The sequence below is a fragment of the Salmo salar genome, chromosome ssa15, assembly GCF_905237065.1.
Source record: "Salmo salar chromosome ssa15, Ssal_v3.1, whole genome shotgun sequence".
Lineage (NCBI taxonomy): Eukaryota > Metazoa > Chordata > Actinopteri > Salmoniformes > Salmonidae > Salmo > Salmo salar.
Genome location: NC_059456.1, coordinates 4,261,248 through 4,278,479, shown reverse-complemented (window position 1 = coordinate 4,278,479; position 17,232 = coordinate 4,261,248). Strand labels below are relative to the sequence as shown.

Sequence of the window (17,232 nt, the reverse complement as noted above, 5' to 3'; positions counted from 1 at the left end):
GTTTATTATGGATCCCCATTAGTTCCTGCCAAAGCAGCAGCTACTCTTCCTGGGGTCCAGCAAAATTAAGGCAGTTCTACAATTTTAAAAACATTACATTCACCACAGATTTCACAACACATTAAGTGTGTGCCGTCAGACCACTACTCTACCATCACATATCTACAATACAAAATCCATGTGTTTGTATGCATGTGTCTATGTTTGTTGAAAATGCATATGGATACGAGTGATGGACAAACAAGTGTTGCGTTTCTCTTTCCATTTTGGCGACCCCCAAATCAAAATACATCACTCCAAAATGTAACTGACTGACTTCAGCAGGTTGTCCTCTGACCAGTGATGTGAACAATATTTCCAGTTTATTTTTCTCAATATATCAAACTGTTTCTGCATATTTATTATTGATTTGGACACTTCAAAATGGTGTTTTGACATTTGTCTATTTATCAAAAGTTGTTGTCAACAGGAAGCAGCGACAGGATCATTTTCAAATCATGTTTTATGAATATAAAATAGAACTTACAACATTAAATTGCCAATAGTATTCTACTTAAATCAGGTAAAAACTACTGAATTAGTCCTGAAACGTGCTGTGATTGATTTATACCAGAAATCATCTAAAAACAGGTTGGCTCTGCTTACGTAGAGTTTCTCCAACTCCATAACTGCTGGCATAAAAATGGTAAATTATGCACGACTATTGTATTGGCGATTCCCTAATGAACTGCCATTGGCACAGGAGAGATCTTTCCATAACACGTCCACAATAAATCAGCTTTCCAAACATTATTCTTTTTGAGTGAAGTTCCCATTTATTGCACATATAAAATAGCTCCAAAACACATATTCCTATAGAAAAAGGTGCAGAGAGATGCATTCTATAAGCTGTAACAACTGTATGTCCCCTCCTCTCACCTGTGCTAACTGTTCCTAGTCACCTGTGCTGCCCCCCCCCACACACACGTGAACAGTGACCCATGACCCCAACATAGTGCCCTCTAGTGTCCAAAACAAGTAAACAGGCCAAAATGGCTCCTACAACTATGTTCTATGGCTACTACTAGTTCATTAATAATTACACCGTAGTTACTCTAGTATAGGTACATGTCATGTTACTAACAATGATGCGCTGGATAGTACTTGGATAATCTGACAGACATTAGTGAGGATTACACGTATGCTTTAACGTTGTGGTGATTATACTGTAGGTCATTCCGTAATGCCTTTATACTTACCGTTCCTACCCTAGTGATGACGGCGTTCCTACAGACTTACCGTTCCTACCCTAGTGAGGACAGCGTTCCTTCAGACTTACCGTTCCTACCCTAGTGATGACAGCGTTCCTTCAGACTTACCATTCCTACCCTAGTGATGACAGCGTTCCTTCAGACTTACCGTTCCTACCCTAGTGAGGACAGTGTTCCTTCAGACTTACCATTCCTACTCTAGTGATGACAGCATTCCTTCAGACTTACCATTCCTACCCTAGTGATGACAGCATTCCTACAGACTTACCGATCCTATCCTAGTGAGGACAGCGTTCCTACAGACTTACCATTCCTACCCTAGTGATGACAGCGTTCCTTCAGACTTACCATTCCTACCCTAGTGATGACAGCATTCCTAGACTTACCATTCCTACTCTAGTGAGGACAGCGTTCCTACAGACTTACCATTCCTACCCTAGTGAAGACAGCGTTCCTACAGACTTACCGTTCCTATCCTAGTGATGACAGCGTTCCTTCAGACTTACCGTTCCTACCCTAGTGATGACAACGTTCCTTCAGACTTACCGTTCCTACTCTAGTGAGGACAGCGTTCCTTCAGACTTACCGTTCCTACTCTAGTGAGGACAGCGTTCCTTCTCCACTATATACTCATGGCCAGTCTGGAACAACTCCAGCATCTTGGGAATGTGGACTCCAACCGATCCTGAAACAGCCAGAGAGAAACATGGTTAGGTCATGAGTTCTCTTAACCAGGGTTCTCCTAACCAGGGTTCTAAACTAACGTTTTCCACTGGTGGCATTGCTACTACTAACTTATTCAGTTGGATGCACCAGCATATGATTTGGTTGCACACATTTTTTTTCTGACCCATGTCCCATACTGTACCTGTACTCCATCCAGAACCAGGCTAACAAATAAACTAGCCATCTTTTAAATTAGCATGCCCTCGCAGAGCTTGACAGTCAGGTAAATTTGCCAGCGGCACACCGGGCCAGTGCCAAATGATAACTACTAGCCTATAATGAAAAGAATACTGGCCCGGGAAAGCGGATGATATGTGCATTATTGAAATGTTACCTGTAATTTGCGGGCTATAATAACCTAGCCTCCATATACAAATAATTACATTTTTACATTGATTGTTTGGAGGGAGAAAATAAAACATTTGCGCAATCTGAAAAAGGGTGTTATTGTTTTGGTCACTCTACAGTTTCCCGGTTTCAGAGTTTCCCAAATTCCCTCTCAAAAATCACACTTTTAAATTAGAAAAACGACAAATTTGATGCTTTAACTTTAAAAATGAAATCACAAGACCACTTTGCAGGTCTGGGAACAATTATTTGGCAGGTGTAGTTGCCCTTTCATTCAATTGCACACCTAGCAAGTAGACCATTGTGTTTGGCTAGTGGTGTTTTTGTACTGTACAATGTACCAGCTAGGCTACAAAAAAAATGCTGTGATCGATACAAATAATCAAGATAATCATTCTGCCAAGTAGGCCTCGTTTTCAGTCAACTTTTAATTGGGAAGGTTTTTGGGGGAAGCCTTTAGAATGTTCCTTTAAACAGCACATGGGGGGGCCTCCTTTCAGGGTCAGGTTCCTCTCAAGGTTTTGTTCCTAGGGTTTTTTGGGGTGTCAAAAGCATTTTGACAAATGTACAAAGGACAATGTAAATTTGATTGATTGATAGATAACGGGAGTGTTGCCCACCTCTCTTGTTCTTGGGGAACTTCAATGCGTAGTTTGTTCTTCAGAGGCAGTAATTTGGAGATGATGTCTAGTACTACTATGTAGAAGTCCACATCCACTTCATCATCCAAGATCTACAAAGAACAGAGAACACAGGAAATATGAACAAAAAGTTTGTGAGTGATTTGTGTGTGGAAGTGTGAGAGACAGAAACAGAAGGGGGAAAGATTGAATTTCCCTCAGAGAGAGAAACTTGTGACACTCACTCTCTGCACAAGGTCGGCTCCTCCCACAAACGCTGCTCCGTTCTCCAGGGCTACTTTGGCTTGATCAGGATTCTGACAAGAACAGACAGAAACCCAGTGTCCTTCATTTATATTTACAGGAAAGGAAGACCCAGAGTTATCTCTGCTGCAGATGATCAGTTCATTAGAGTTACCAGCCTCAGCAATTGCAGCCCAAATAAAGGCTTCACAGAGTTCAAGTAATAGACATCTCAACATCAACTGTTCAGAGGAGACTGCGTGAATCAGGCCTTCATGGTCAAATTGCTGCAAAGAAACTACTACTAAAGGACACCAATAAGAAGAAGAGACTTGCATGGGCTAAGAAACACAAGCAATAGACAGAGATTTTTGGTTCCAACCTCCGTATCTTTGTGAGACGCAGAGTAGGTGAACAGATGATCTCTGCATGGTTCCCACTGTGAAGGATGACGGTGGTGGTGTGATGGTGCTTTGCTGGTGACACTGTCTGTGGTTTATTTAGAATTCAAGGCACACTTAACCAGCATGGCTACCACAGCAATACGTCATCCCATCTGGTTTGCACTTAGTGGGACTATCATTTGTTTTTCAACAGGACAATGACCCAAAACACACATCCAGGCTGTGTAAGGGCTATTTGACCAAGAAGGAGAGTGACGGAGTGCTGCATCAGATGACCTGGTCTCCACAATCACCCGACCTCAACCCAATTGAGATGGTTTGGGATGAGGTGGACCACAGAGTGAAGGAAAAGCAGCCAACAATCGCTCAGCATATGTGGAAACTCCTTCAATACGGCTGGAAAAGCTTTTTTTCCATCTACGTAACATTGCAAAAATCAGAAATTTTCTGTCCAAAAATGACGCAGAAAAATTAATCCATGCTTTTGTTACTTCTAGGCTGGACTACTGCAATGCTCTACTTTCCGGCTACCCGGATAAAGCACTAAATAAACTTCAGTTAGTGCTAAATACGGCTGCTAGAATCCTGACTAGAACCAAAAAATTTGATCATATTACTCCAGTGTTAGCCTCCCTACACTGGCTTCCTGTTAAGGCAAGGGCTGATTTCAAGGTTTTACTGCTAACCTACAAAGCATTACATGGGCTTGCTCCTACCTATCTTTCCGATTTGGTCCTGCCGTACATACCTACACGTACGCTACGGTCACAAGACGCAGGCCTCCTAATTGTCCCTAGAATTTCTAAGCAAACGGCTGGAGGTAGGGCTTTCTCCTATAGAGCTCCATTTTTATGGAATGGTCTGCCTACCAATGTGAGAGACGCAGACTCAGTCTCAACCTTTAAGTCTTTACTGAAGACTTATCTCTTCAGTAGGTCCTATGATTAAGTATAGTCTGGCCCAGGAGTGTGAAGGTGAACGGAAAGGCTGGAGCAACGAACCGCCCTTGCTGTCTCTGCCTTGCCGGTTCCCCTCTTTCCACTGGGATTCTCTGCCTCTAACCCTTTTACAGAGGCTGAGTCACTGGCCTACTGGTGTTCTTCCATGCCGTCCATGGGAGGGGTGCGTCACTTGAGTGGGTTGAGTCACTGACGTGGTCTTCCTGTCTGGGTTGGCGCCCCCCCTTGGGTTGTGCCATGGCGGAGATCGTTGTGGGCTATACTCGGCCTTGTCTTAGGACGGTAAGTTGGTGGTTGGAGACATCCCTCTAGTGGTGTGGGGGCTGTGCTTTGGCAAAGTGGGTGGGGTTATATCCTGCCTGTTTGGCCCTGTCCGGGGTATCATCGGATGGGGCCACAGTGTCTTCTGATCCCTCCTGTCTCAGCCTCCAGTATTTATGCTGCAGTAGTTTATGTGTCGGGGGGCTAGGGTCAGTCTGTTACATCTGGAGTATTTCTCTTGTCTTATCCGGTGTCCTGTGTGTATTTAAATATGCTCTCTCTAATTCTCTCTTTCTCTCTTTCTGTCTTTCTCTCGGAGGACCTGAGCCCTAGGACCATGCCTCAGGACTACCTGGTATGATGACTCCTTGCTGTCCCCAGTCCACCTGGCCGTGCTGCTGCTCCAGTTTCAACTGTTCTGCCTGCGGCTATGGAACCCTGACCTGTTCACCGGACGTGCTTGTTGCACCCTCGACAACTACTATGATTATTATTATTTGACCATGCTGGTCATTTATGAACATTTTAACATTTTAACATTTTGACCATGTTCTGTTTTAATATCCACCCTGCACAGCCAGAAGAGGACTGGCCACCCCTCATAGCCTGGTTCCTCTCTAGGTTTCTTCCTAGGTTTTTGGCCTTTCTAGGGAGTTTTTCCTAGGGAGTTTTTCCTAGCCACCGTGCTTCTTTCACATGCTTTGCTTGCTGTTTGGGGTTTTAGGCTGGGTTTCTGTACAGCACTTTGAGAATATCAGCTGATGTAAGAAGGGCTATATAAAAATAAATTTGATTTGATTTGAATTTTGATTCCAGGTGACTACCTCATGAAGATGGTTGAGAGAATGTCAAGAGTGTGTAAAGCTGTCATCAAGGTAAAGTGTGTCAACTTTGAAGAATCTCATATGAAATATATTTGGATTTGTTTAACACTTTTTTGGTTACTACATGATTCCATATGTGTTATTTCATAGTTTTGATGTCTTCACTACTTTTTATTTTTGTCCAAACTTTTGACTGGTACTGTACATCACTGCCAGTTCTAGTTGACATACAGATTATATACAGTGCATTCGGAAAGTATTCAGACCCCTTGACTAATATTTTATGTTACAGCCTTATTCATAAATTTAAAAAATCCTCAATCTACCCAATAATGACAAAGAAAAAAATTGTTGCAAATGTATAAATACAACAACAAAAAAACTGAAATATCACATTTACATAAGTATTCAAGCCCTTTACTCAGTACTTTGTTGAAGCACCTTTGGCAGTGATTACAGCCTCGAGTCTTCTTGGGTATAACGCTACAACATGTATTTGGGAGTTTCTCCCATTCTTCTCTGCAGATCCTCTCAAGCTGTCAGGTTAGATGGGGAGCGTCTAGCTGGGCCACTCAAGGACATTCAGAGACTTGACCATTCTACCATGTAGGCCTGATTGGTGGAGTGCTGCAGAGATGGTTGTCCTTCTGGAAGGTTCTCCCATCTCCACGGAAGAACTCTGGAGCTCTGTCAGTGACCTTTGGGTTCTTGGTCACCTCCCTAACCAAGGCCCTTCTCCCCCGATTGCTCAGTTTGGTCGGGCAGCCAGCTCTAGGAAGAGTCTTGGTGGTTCCAAACTTATTCCATTTAAGAATGATGGAGGCCACTGTGTTCTTGGGGACCTTCAATGCTGAATACATTTTTTGGTACCCTTCCCCAGATCTGTGCCTCGACACAATCCTGTCTCGGAGCTCTACGGACAATTCCTTCAACCTCATGTCTTGGTTTTTGCTCTGACATGCACTGTGAACTGTGGGACCTTATATAGACAGGTGTGTGTCTTTCCAAATCATGTCCAATCAATTGAATTTACCACAGATGGACTCTAATCAACTTGTAGAAACATCTCAAGAATGATCAATGGAAACAGGATGCATCTGAGCTCAATTTTGAGTCTCATACAAAGGGTCTGAATACTAGTGGTTAGAGCATTGGGCCATTCACCGAAAGGTTGCTGGATCAAATCCCCGAGCTGACAAGGTAAAAATCTGTTGTTCTGCCCCTGAACAAGGCTGTTAACCCACTGTTCCCCGGGTGCCAAAGACGTGGATGTCGATTAAGGCAGCCCCCAGCACCTCTGATTCATTGTGGTTGGGTTCAATGCGGAAGACATTTCAGTTGTACAGCTGACTAGGTATCCCCTTTTCCCCTTATGTAAATAAGGTATTTCAGTTTTTTTATTTTGCTAACATTTCTAAAAGCCTGTTTTTCGCTTTGTCATTATGGGGTATTGTGTGTAGATTGATGAGGGAAAAAAAGTTGATTTAATCATTTTTACATTTTTTTTGTCATTTAGCAGACGCTCTTATCCAGAGCGACCTACAGTAGTCAATACATACATTTCATTTCATGCATTTTGTTTTTGTACTGGCCCCCCGTGGGAATCGAACCCACAACCCTGGCGTTGCACACACCATGCTGGCGTTGCAAACACCATGCTGTACCAACCAACATAAGGCTGTAACGTAACAAAATGTGGAAAAAGTCATGAGGTCTGAATCATTTCCAAATGTACTGTATTTCCATGTATACATCACTGCCAGATCAACAAGGGATTTCAATAGAATGACTGATTAACATGTAAATGACTTAGGGACTCGGTAAGGTCCATCAAGGAAGACATAACATAAATCAACTGAATAAATTAGCTATTGATGTAGGAAACTGCACAGGAGATTAAAAAAGACAAAGAATAAAGGTTACTGTTAAGTCAGATAACTTACCTCTGTAAAAACTGAAACTTTGTTGACATCTGTCTTGAACAAGTATGGTAAATAAACTGTGCTGACAAAGAGATCCACTTTTTTCTGGAAAAGATTCAAAACATGCATGTAAATATATTGCTGTGCTGCCTGCGACATCAAAGCCTACATAAAAAACAATATGTGGCAAGCAGATGAAGGAATCTGGATTTTACTCAACAACGTTTACCATCCTAGGACAACATGACAACAAAATGTGTGCATCCCAAATGGAACCGCTACCCCCATTGTGCACGATGTGCACCTTTTGGGCTCTGGTCAAACGCAGTGCATGTTAATAACATTTCAATATAAAGCCCTTTTTACATCAGCTGACGTCACAAAGTGCAATACAGAAACCCAGCGTAAAACCCTAAAACAGCAAGCAATGCAGAAGCACGGTGGCTTGGAAAAACTCCTTAGAAAGGCAGGAACCTAGGAAGAAATCTAGAGAGGAACCAGGCTCTGAGGAAATAGGGTGCCATTTCAGATGCAACTAATGTCTTCTTTAATCAACTACTAGATTGTTTCCTTCCTGTTCATGTTTTACCAAGATGACTGGACTCAATTCATTATGTATTTCATCACCATCTGCGATTACTAAATCCGTTTTTGGAATTTGAAGTTCATGATTTATTATTTTAGTGACCTTGATGGTATTTCAGCTATCCCTGAACGTGATTTAGCTTTGAGCCACTGTGAAGAGGTCTTATCCAATACAATTGTGGATAATCATGCTGCCTTTAAAAAACTAAGGGTTAAAGACAGATTGAATGCATTGGTGCACTCTGGAATTATCAGAAGTCATTCATAAAAAGAGATGGATGCTTGGGTCAAGGCCAGGAACACATGCTTAGGCCCCGACTGGCAAGCTTTTAAACAACTGAGGAATCATTGTGTAATTGGAACACGGCTAAAATTCAGGAAACTTCCTCCTCTCTGCCACAAGAAATTAATTCAGACCCTGGCCTCATTACAAAAAAAAATGCCATCATTGATGCATTTAATCACCATTTTATTTCAGCGGGTTCTCTCTTTGAAATAACAAAAGTATGGAAATCAGCTGTTGTGCTGCCGCTCCATAAGGATGGGGACAGTAGAGATCTTCATCATTATCACACCATTTCAAGGCCTCCTTGTCGAGCTCAGATTCTTGAATCCTTATTAAATGTACAAGTTTGCTCTTTTTTTTAATTAAAAATCAGAAAAATGTATTTAGAATGTAAACCAATCAGGGTTTAGGCCTGGGATCCAATCAGGTTTTAGGCCTGGGATCCAATCAGGGTTTAGGCCTGGGCATCCAATCAGGGTCTAGGCCTGAGCATCCAATCAGGGTTTTGGCCTGGGCATCCAATCAGAGTTTAGGCCTGGGCATCCAATCAGAGTTTAGGCCTGGGCATCCAATCAGAGTTTAGGCCTGGGCATCCAATCAGGGTTTAGGCCTGGGGATCCAATCAGAGTTTAGGCCTGGGGATCCAATCAGAGTTTAGGCCTGGGAATAGCACTATAATAGCAACCACTTTAGTTGTTCATGATCTTGTCAATTCTTTAGACACGACAATGTGCTGCTTTGTTTGTGGACCTGTCAAAAGCTTTTCATATGGTTGATCAAGCTATTTAATTGAATAAGTTGTCCTCTATAGGTCTGAGCTCTGACACCTGCTCATGGTTATCTTAGTGACAGAACTCAGGCCACGGTGATTGATGGGGTTAAGTCCAGATACATAAAGGTGTAGCACAGGGGTTGAATGTAAAAGCCCTTCAATAAAGACCACATGGATAATTCAATAAATATATATATTTTTTTTTAAGAATTAAGACTTGCTAAAGTGCCTAAATTCAGCATTTTTACATGTTCCTCTGACTCCTAGAACGATTTTAATCACACTTAACCTGGAGACATTTTTGGGGTTTTCACAATCATTGTAAAGCCCTATTTTTCTGCTTTTCAAAAGTAATTAATGATTATTATTTAATTCATGTGATCAGTGATTCATTTACGTCTGTCCCTCATGTTCAGGTTCCCTCACGTTAAGGTCAACCCTGTTACGTCAACTTACCTCTTTAATACGGTGAAAACTTTTTGTGAGGCTTGCACTCAACAGTCAACCCTGTTACTTTATTTGGCAGTTATTAGTCATTTTGAGATGGGAAAACGTGTTAAGAAGTTACACTTCTCAAAAGGCACCGAATTGGTGGAAAATTGGTGAAAAATATATATGTAAATCATCATCAAAAAATGTTTTATGTTCAATCAGTCTATGATGCGAAAGGAGAATTTGGAAAGCATTCGATGAGGGTGTGTGTGGGTTTGTGATGACTTACTTCGTTGTGGCAGCATAGATCCTAACAGGGAGATGTCTGGGTGCAGTCTGAGAGACACTTCCGTATGTTGGACCACCAACCATCAGGAGATGTCTTTGGCATCCTGCTAAAACTAAGTGAATTGAAGCATAGCGAGTCAGTAAGTATCACAGCAGGACTTCACAGCAGTTCATTTGAATGCTGTTCGATTGCTTGAAGTATAGGTGCAATTTCACCACACAATCTGTAAAGCTTTAGCAAGTTAGATAAACATGGTACACATGAAATCAATCAAAAAGGCCTGCATAGTAGGTGAAAAAAACACATACAGGAATCTGCGTTCAAACAGGTAGCCTAATTCTGATATTTTTTCCACTAATGGGTTTTTGACCAATCACATCAGATCTTTTTCAGGGCTGATCTGATTGGTTAAAAGACCAATTAGTGAAAAGAAACATCAGATTAGGGCTGCCTGTCTAATCGCAGCCAGAGAGATAGTGATGTTACGTTTGATACCGGAGCTCCGAGGCATGCGTCGAAATGGCTAAGCAGTTTACTTCGATGCATCACTTTATCCGAAGCTTTGTTTGGTTGAACAACCACCCGATTGGTTTGGTACTGGTTTCAGGCAAAGATAATAATTTGCCACGAGTGTACACTGTTGATTAAAACCTCGAGTGATTAACCTATTTGGCATAATTGTCTGGAAAGCCTCAATGCTTCAGGATACTGTTTCCCCATCACTAGCCAGAGGAATAAACTGGGCCAACAATGGCTCTCCAGTAGGCGGTGTTTCTTTACATTAGCATGTGATGTTCAGAACTAGCATTCCCACCGAACACTTCCGGTGAATTTACTAAATTACTCACGATAAACGTTCACAAAAAACATACATTATTTTAAGAATTATAGATACAGAACTCCTTTATGCAATCGAGGTGTCCGATTTTAAAATAGCTTTTCGGTGAAAGCACATTTTGCAATATTCTGAGTAGATAGCCCGGCATCACAGGCTAGCTATTTTGACACCCACCAAGTTTGACCCTCACCAAAGTCAGATTTACTATAAGAAAAATTGTATTACCTTTGCTGTTCTTCGTCAGAATGCACTCCCAGGACTTCTACTTCAATAACAAATGTTGGTTTGGTTCAAAATAATCCATAGTTATATCCAAATAGCGGCGTTTTGTTCGTGCGTTCAAGACACTATCCAAGGGTGACGAAGGGTTACGCGCCCGACGCTTTTCGTGACAAAAAAATTCTAAATATTCCATTACCGTACTTCGAAGCATGTCAACCGCTGTTTAAAATCAATTTTTATGCTTATTTTTCTTGTAAAAAAGCGATAATATTCCGACCGGGAGTCGTAGTTTTTGTTCAAAGACGAAAGAATAAAAACATGGGGTCGCTTCGTGCACGCGCCTCCAGTCTCTGTTCTCTTATTGACCACTATCAAAATTAGCTAGTGTTTTTCAGCCAGGGCCTGCAAAGCCACCATTCAGCTTTTTGCCGCCTTCTGAGAGCCTATGGGAGCCGTAGGAAGTGTCACGTTACAGCAGAGATCCCCTGTTTTGGTTAGAGATGATCAAGAAGGCCAAGAAATGGTCAGAGAGGGCGCTTCCTGTTTGGAATCTTCTCAGGTTTTGGCCTGCCAAATGAGTTCTGTTATACTCACAGACACCATTCAAACAGTTTTAGAAACTTTGGAGTGTTTTCTATCCAAAGCTAATAATTATATGCATATTCTAGTTTCTGGGCAGGAGTAATAATCAGATTAAATCGGGTACGTTTTTTATCCGGCCGTGAAAATACTGCCCCCTATCCATAACAGGTTATTAATCGAAAATGCAATGGCTTATTTGCTACGTGTTGGTTATTTGATTAAATAGAAGTTGTGTAATAATTAGGTTGTTACAAGTGTACTGATTTAAGTAGGACTCAGGACATCCAGGAAACTTTGAGAAAAAAAAAAAAAAGTTATATCGGGGTTGCGCCTGTTCCCTCTCATTGGCTAGAAAGGTCCCACCTGATCTGGCCGCCTCCTGTCCGCCTTCCGTTCTTTAAGGAATGCATTTTCATTGTTAGAGGGGCCACTACAGTATCAGGTCAATATAAAAAGATAATCTGATGCAGCCCAAGAGTCAGACAAGCTGCGTTTACACAGGCAGATCAATTCTGAAGTGTCCCCCCCCCCCCGGCCCCCCACCGAATTGGTCTTTGACCAATCACATCAGATCTTTTTTACAGATCGGATTGGTCAAAAGACCAATTAGTGAAAAAAGATCCGAATTATGCTGCCTGAGTAACTGTAACACACAGACCAACATTGACACGGGACAGGTAAGCTTCGTTAAAAAGATAGCTAGCTAGAGAATTGCCTGGAAACCCGACGTTACATTGAATTGTACGACAGGCAGAAATGAGCATTTGAATCAGGAAAGTTTCCTCTAACGACCTCTACAAGCCAGAATGTTGAAAACAATTATATTTCAAAGTAGTGTACTGGTTGTCTGTGCGGTTGGTCCTTTTGGCGGGAGGAATGTGAGACAATATATCCACAGGAAAGTAGAATTACAAGAACTGTTTAAAGCACTGGTAGAGCGTTCAGATTTCAATCACCTGAAGCATGCGGAGATAAAAACAAGATAAAAACACATGCACACTTGCCGAGCTGGTGTTTACATGGTTCTGCACTTCATCAACAACTACGCAGAGGATAATCCAATAGTATTAGCAGGACGCCACCCAGGAAGCAACACTTTGGTGGAAAGCTGCTGCCATCCCATGTGACAAAAGCAGCGGTATGGCGTCTCTAAAGGAATCGATGACAACACTTGGTATGTAAAGCATAAACAACATTTTGATAATTTTTTAATTTCACCTTTATTTAACCAGGTAGGCTAGTTGAGAACAAGTTCTCATTTGCAACTGTGACCTGGCCAAGATAAAGCATAGCAATTTGACACATACAACAACACAGAGTTACACATGGAATATACAAAACATAGTCAATAATACAGTAGAACAAAAGAAAACAAAAAGTCTATATACAGCGAGTGCAAATGAGGTAAGATAAGGGAGGTAAGGCAATAAATAGGCCATGGTGGCGAAGTAATTACAATATAGCAATTAAACACTGGAATGGTAGATGTGCAGAAGATGAATGTGCAAGTAGAGATACTGGGGTGCAAAGGAGCAAAATAAATAAATAAATACAGTATGGGGATGAGGTAGGTAGATAGATGGGCTGTTTACAGATGGGCTATGTACAGGTGCAGTGATCTGTGAGCTGCTCTGACAGCTGGTGCTTGAAGTTAGCGAGGGAGATATGAGTCTCCAGCTTCAGAGATTTTTGCAGTTCGTTCCAGTCATTGGCAGCAGAGAACTGGAAGGAAAGACGACTAAAGGAGGAATTGGCTTTGGGGGTGACCAGTGAGATATACCTGCTGGAGCGCGTGCTACGAGTGGGTGCTGCTATGGTGACCAGTGAGCTGAGATAAGGTGGGGCTTTACCTAGCAGAGACTTGTAGATAACCTGTAGCCAGTGGGTTTGGCGACGAGTATGAAGCGAGGGCCAACCAACGAGAGTGTACAGGTCACAATGGTGGGTAGTGTATGGGGCTTTGGATACAAAACGGATGGCACTGTGATAGACTGCATCTAATTTGTTGAGTAGAGTGTTGGAGGCTATTTTATAGATGACATCACCGAAGTCGAGGATCGGTAGGATGGTCAGTTTTACGAGGGTATGTTTGGCAGCATGAGTGAAGGATGCTTTGTTGCGATAAAGGAAGCCGATTCTAGATTTAATTTTGGATTGGAGATGGTTGATGTGAGTCTGGAAGGAGAGTTTACAGTCTAACCAGACATCCAGGTATTTGTAGTTGTCCATGTATTCTAAGTCAGAGCCGTCCAGAGTAGTGATGCTGGATGGGCGAGAAGGTCCGGGCAGTGATCGATTGAATAGCATGCATTTAGTTTTACTTGAGTTTAAGAGCAGTTGGAGGCCACGCAAGGAGAGTTGTATGGCATTGAAGCTTGTCTGGAGGTTAGTTAACACAGTGTCCAAAGAGGGGCCAGAAGTATACAGAATGGTGTCATCTGCGTAGAGGTGGATCAGAGAATCACCAGCAGCAAGAGCAACATCATTGATGTATACAAAGAAGAGAGTCAGCCAGAGAATTGAACCCTGTGGCACACCCATATAGACTGCCAGAGGTCCGGACAACAGGCCCTCCGATTTGACACACGGAACTCTATCAGAGAAGTAGTTGGTAAACCAGGTGAGGCAATCATTTGAGAAACCAAGAATGTCGAGTCTACCAATAAGAATGTGGTGATTGACAGAGTCGAAAGCCTTGGCCAGGTCGATGAATACGGCTGCACAGTAATGTCTCTTATCGATGGCGGTTATGATGTCGTTTAGGACTTTGAGCGTGGCTGAGGTGCACCCAATGACCAGCTCTGAAACCAGATATAACGGAGAAAGTACGGTGGGATTCGAAATGGTCGGTAATCTGTTTGTTAACTTGGCTTTCGAAGACCTTAGAAAGACAGGGTAGGATAGATATAGGTCTGTAGCAGTTTGGGTCTAGAGTGTCACCCCCTTTGAAGAGGGGGATGACCGCGGCAACTTTCCAATCTTCGGGAATCTCAGACGATATGAAATAGAGGTAGAACAGGCTAGTAATAGGGGTTGTAACAATTTCGGCAGAACATTTTAGAAAGAGAGGGTCCAGATTGTCTAGCCTGGCTGATTTGTATGGGTCCAGATTTTGCAGCTCTTTCAGAACATCAGCTATCTGGATTTGGGTGAAGGAGAAATGGTGGGGGCATCGGCGGGTTGCTGTGGATGGTGCCGGGCAGTTGACCGGGGTAGGGGTAGCCAGGTGGAAAGCATGGCCAGCCGTAGAGAAATGCTTATTGAAATTCTCAATTATAGTGGATTTATCGGTGGTAACAGTGTTTCCTAGCCTCAGAGCAGTGGGCAGCTGGGAGGAGGTGCTCTTATTCTCCATGGACTTTACAGTGTCCCAGGACTTTTTTGAGTTAGTACTACAGGATGCAAATTTCTGTTTGAAAAAGCTAGCCTTAGCTTTTCTAACTGCCTGTGTATATTTGTTCCTAACTTCCCTGAAAAGTTGCATATCACGGGAGCTATTCGATGCCAATGCAGAACGCCACAGGATGTTTTTGTGCTGGTCAAGGGCAGACAGGTCTGGAGTCAACCAAGGACTATATCTATTCCTAGTTCTACATTTTTTGAGTGGGGCATGCTTATTTAAAGAATAGCCAGGCATCATCTAGTGATGGGATGAGGTCAATGTCATTCCAGGATACTCTGGCCAGGTCGATTAGAAAGGCCTGCTCGCATAAGTGTTTTAGGGAACGTTTGACAGTGATGAGGGGTGGTCGTTTGGTCGCAGACCCATTACGGATGCAGGCTATGAGGCAGTGATCGCTGAGATCTTGATTGAAAACAGCAGAGGTGTATTTGGAGGGCGAGTTAGTTAGGATGACATCTATGAGGGTGCCCGTGTTTACAGATTTGGGGTTGTACCTGGTAGGTTCATTGATCATTTGTGTGAGATTGAGGGCATCAAGCTTAGATTGTAGGATGGCCGGGGTGTTAAGCATGTCCCAGTTTAGGTCACCTAGTAGCACGAGCTCAAAAGATAGATGGGGGGCAATCAATTCACATATGGTATCGAGGGCACAGCTGGGGGCAGAGGGAGGTCTATAGCAAGCGGCAACAGTGAGAGACTTGTTTCTGGAAAGGTGAATTTTTAGAAGTAGAAGCTCGAATTGTTTGGGTACAGACTTGGATAGTAATACAGAACTCTGCAGGCTATATTTGCAGTAGATTGCAACACCGCCCCCTTTGGCAGTTCTATCTTGGCGGAAAATGTTATAGTTAGCAATGGAGATTTCAGGGATTTTTGTGGTTTTCCTAAGCCAGGATTCAGACACGGCTAAGACATCCGGGTTGGCAGAGTGTGCTAAAGCAGTGAGTAAAACAAACTTAGGGAGTAGGCTTCTAATGTTAACATGCATGAAACCAAGGCTTTTACTGTAACATAAGTCAACAAATGAGAGCACCTGGGGAGTGGGAGTGGAGCTAGGCACTGCAGGACCTGGATTAACCTCCACATCACCAGAGGAACAGAGGAGAAGTAGGATAAGGGTACGGCTAAAGACTAAATGAACTTGCCGTCTAGCACGTTCGGAACAGAGAGTACAAGAAGCAGGTTTCTTTCTCTTCGCATATCTTTCAAATATTTTCCTAAACCTCAAATTCGAAATACTCTCCTGCAACCTGCCTCACCCAATGTGGCGTGGGTCTGTTTTTTCCCCTAAAGTATTTCTATTTACTTCAGATCTGGAATCCCTCAACTGAAGCTAGCCAGCTAACTACCTACAAGCTATCAGTCAGCAAACCATTGCTAGCAAACCAAACCATCAGCTAACCTTTAGCTCGGAAAGCTCTCGCCAGTTCGAACAACGTGACTCAAACCAGAGCATAATTTAATTTACCTCCAACATGATTGGCACTAGTTTTATTCATCTCCCATTTTTTCTGTTACTTCCTGTTTAACAGCTTTGATTCTCTAGAGCCTGGTGTCGTCGCCAAGGACCGTTTGGACTCAGTCGGGACCAGGTTTCAGCTGCTACGCAATGCTGACATCCTTCCTCCCATAGATGGTCTGCCTGTTCAAGCACCACCTGGACTGGACACAGCTAGACAAACGTATATTTTTGAGAAGATCAGGGAGTTTTGCGACGAAGAGGCTAAGGATATCACATGCCCTGCACCAAAGTCAAGGGCAGGACATTAACAGGCTCTCCAAATTCGTCGAACTACACTGGCTCTGGCGCTCGGATGTGGCAGGCTTTCAAACCTTTACAGACTACAAAGGGACGCACAGCCACGAGCTGCCCAGTGACACAAGCCAACCAGACGAGCTAAACTACTTCTATGCTCGCTTCGAGGCAAGTAACACTGAAACATGCATGAGAGCATCAGCTGTTCCAGACGATTGTGTGATCACGCTCTCCATAGCCGATGTGAGTAAAACCTTTAAACAACATTCACAAGGCCGCAGAGCCTGACGGATTACCAGGACTTGCACTCCGAGCATGCGCTGACCAACTAACAAGTGTCTTCACTGACATTTTCAACCTGTCCCTGACTGAGTCTTTATTATCAACATGTTTCAAGCAGACCACCATAGTCCCTGTGCCCAAGAGCACTAAGGTAAGCTGCCTAAATCACTACCCACCCATAGCACTCACGTCTGTAGCATGAAGTGCTTTGAAAGGCTGGTCATGGCT

General features: G+C 42.9%; 1 protein-coding gene across 1 annotated transcript; it reads right to left on the bottom strand.

Annotated features, from left to right (window-relative positions):
• Positions 1-232: 232 nt before the first annotated feature.
• On the bottom strand, positions 233-10,794 carry LOC106570869 (39S ribosomal protein L1, mitochondrial-like). The gene is given in 5 exon segments (XM_045695379.1): positions 233-1,935; positions 2,945-2,969; positions 2,971-3,057; positions 3,190-3,261; positions 7,579-10,794. Coding segments are annotated over 5 exon segments (411 nt in total). The 5' UTR covers positions 7,717-10,794; the 3' UTR covers positions 233-1,846.
• Positions 10,795-17,232: the final 6,438 nt, after the last annotated feature.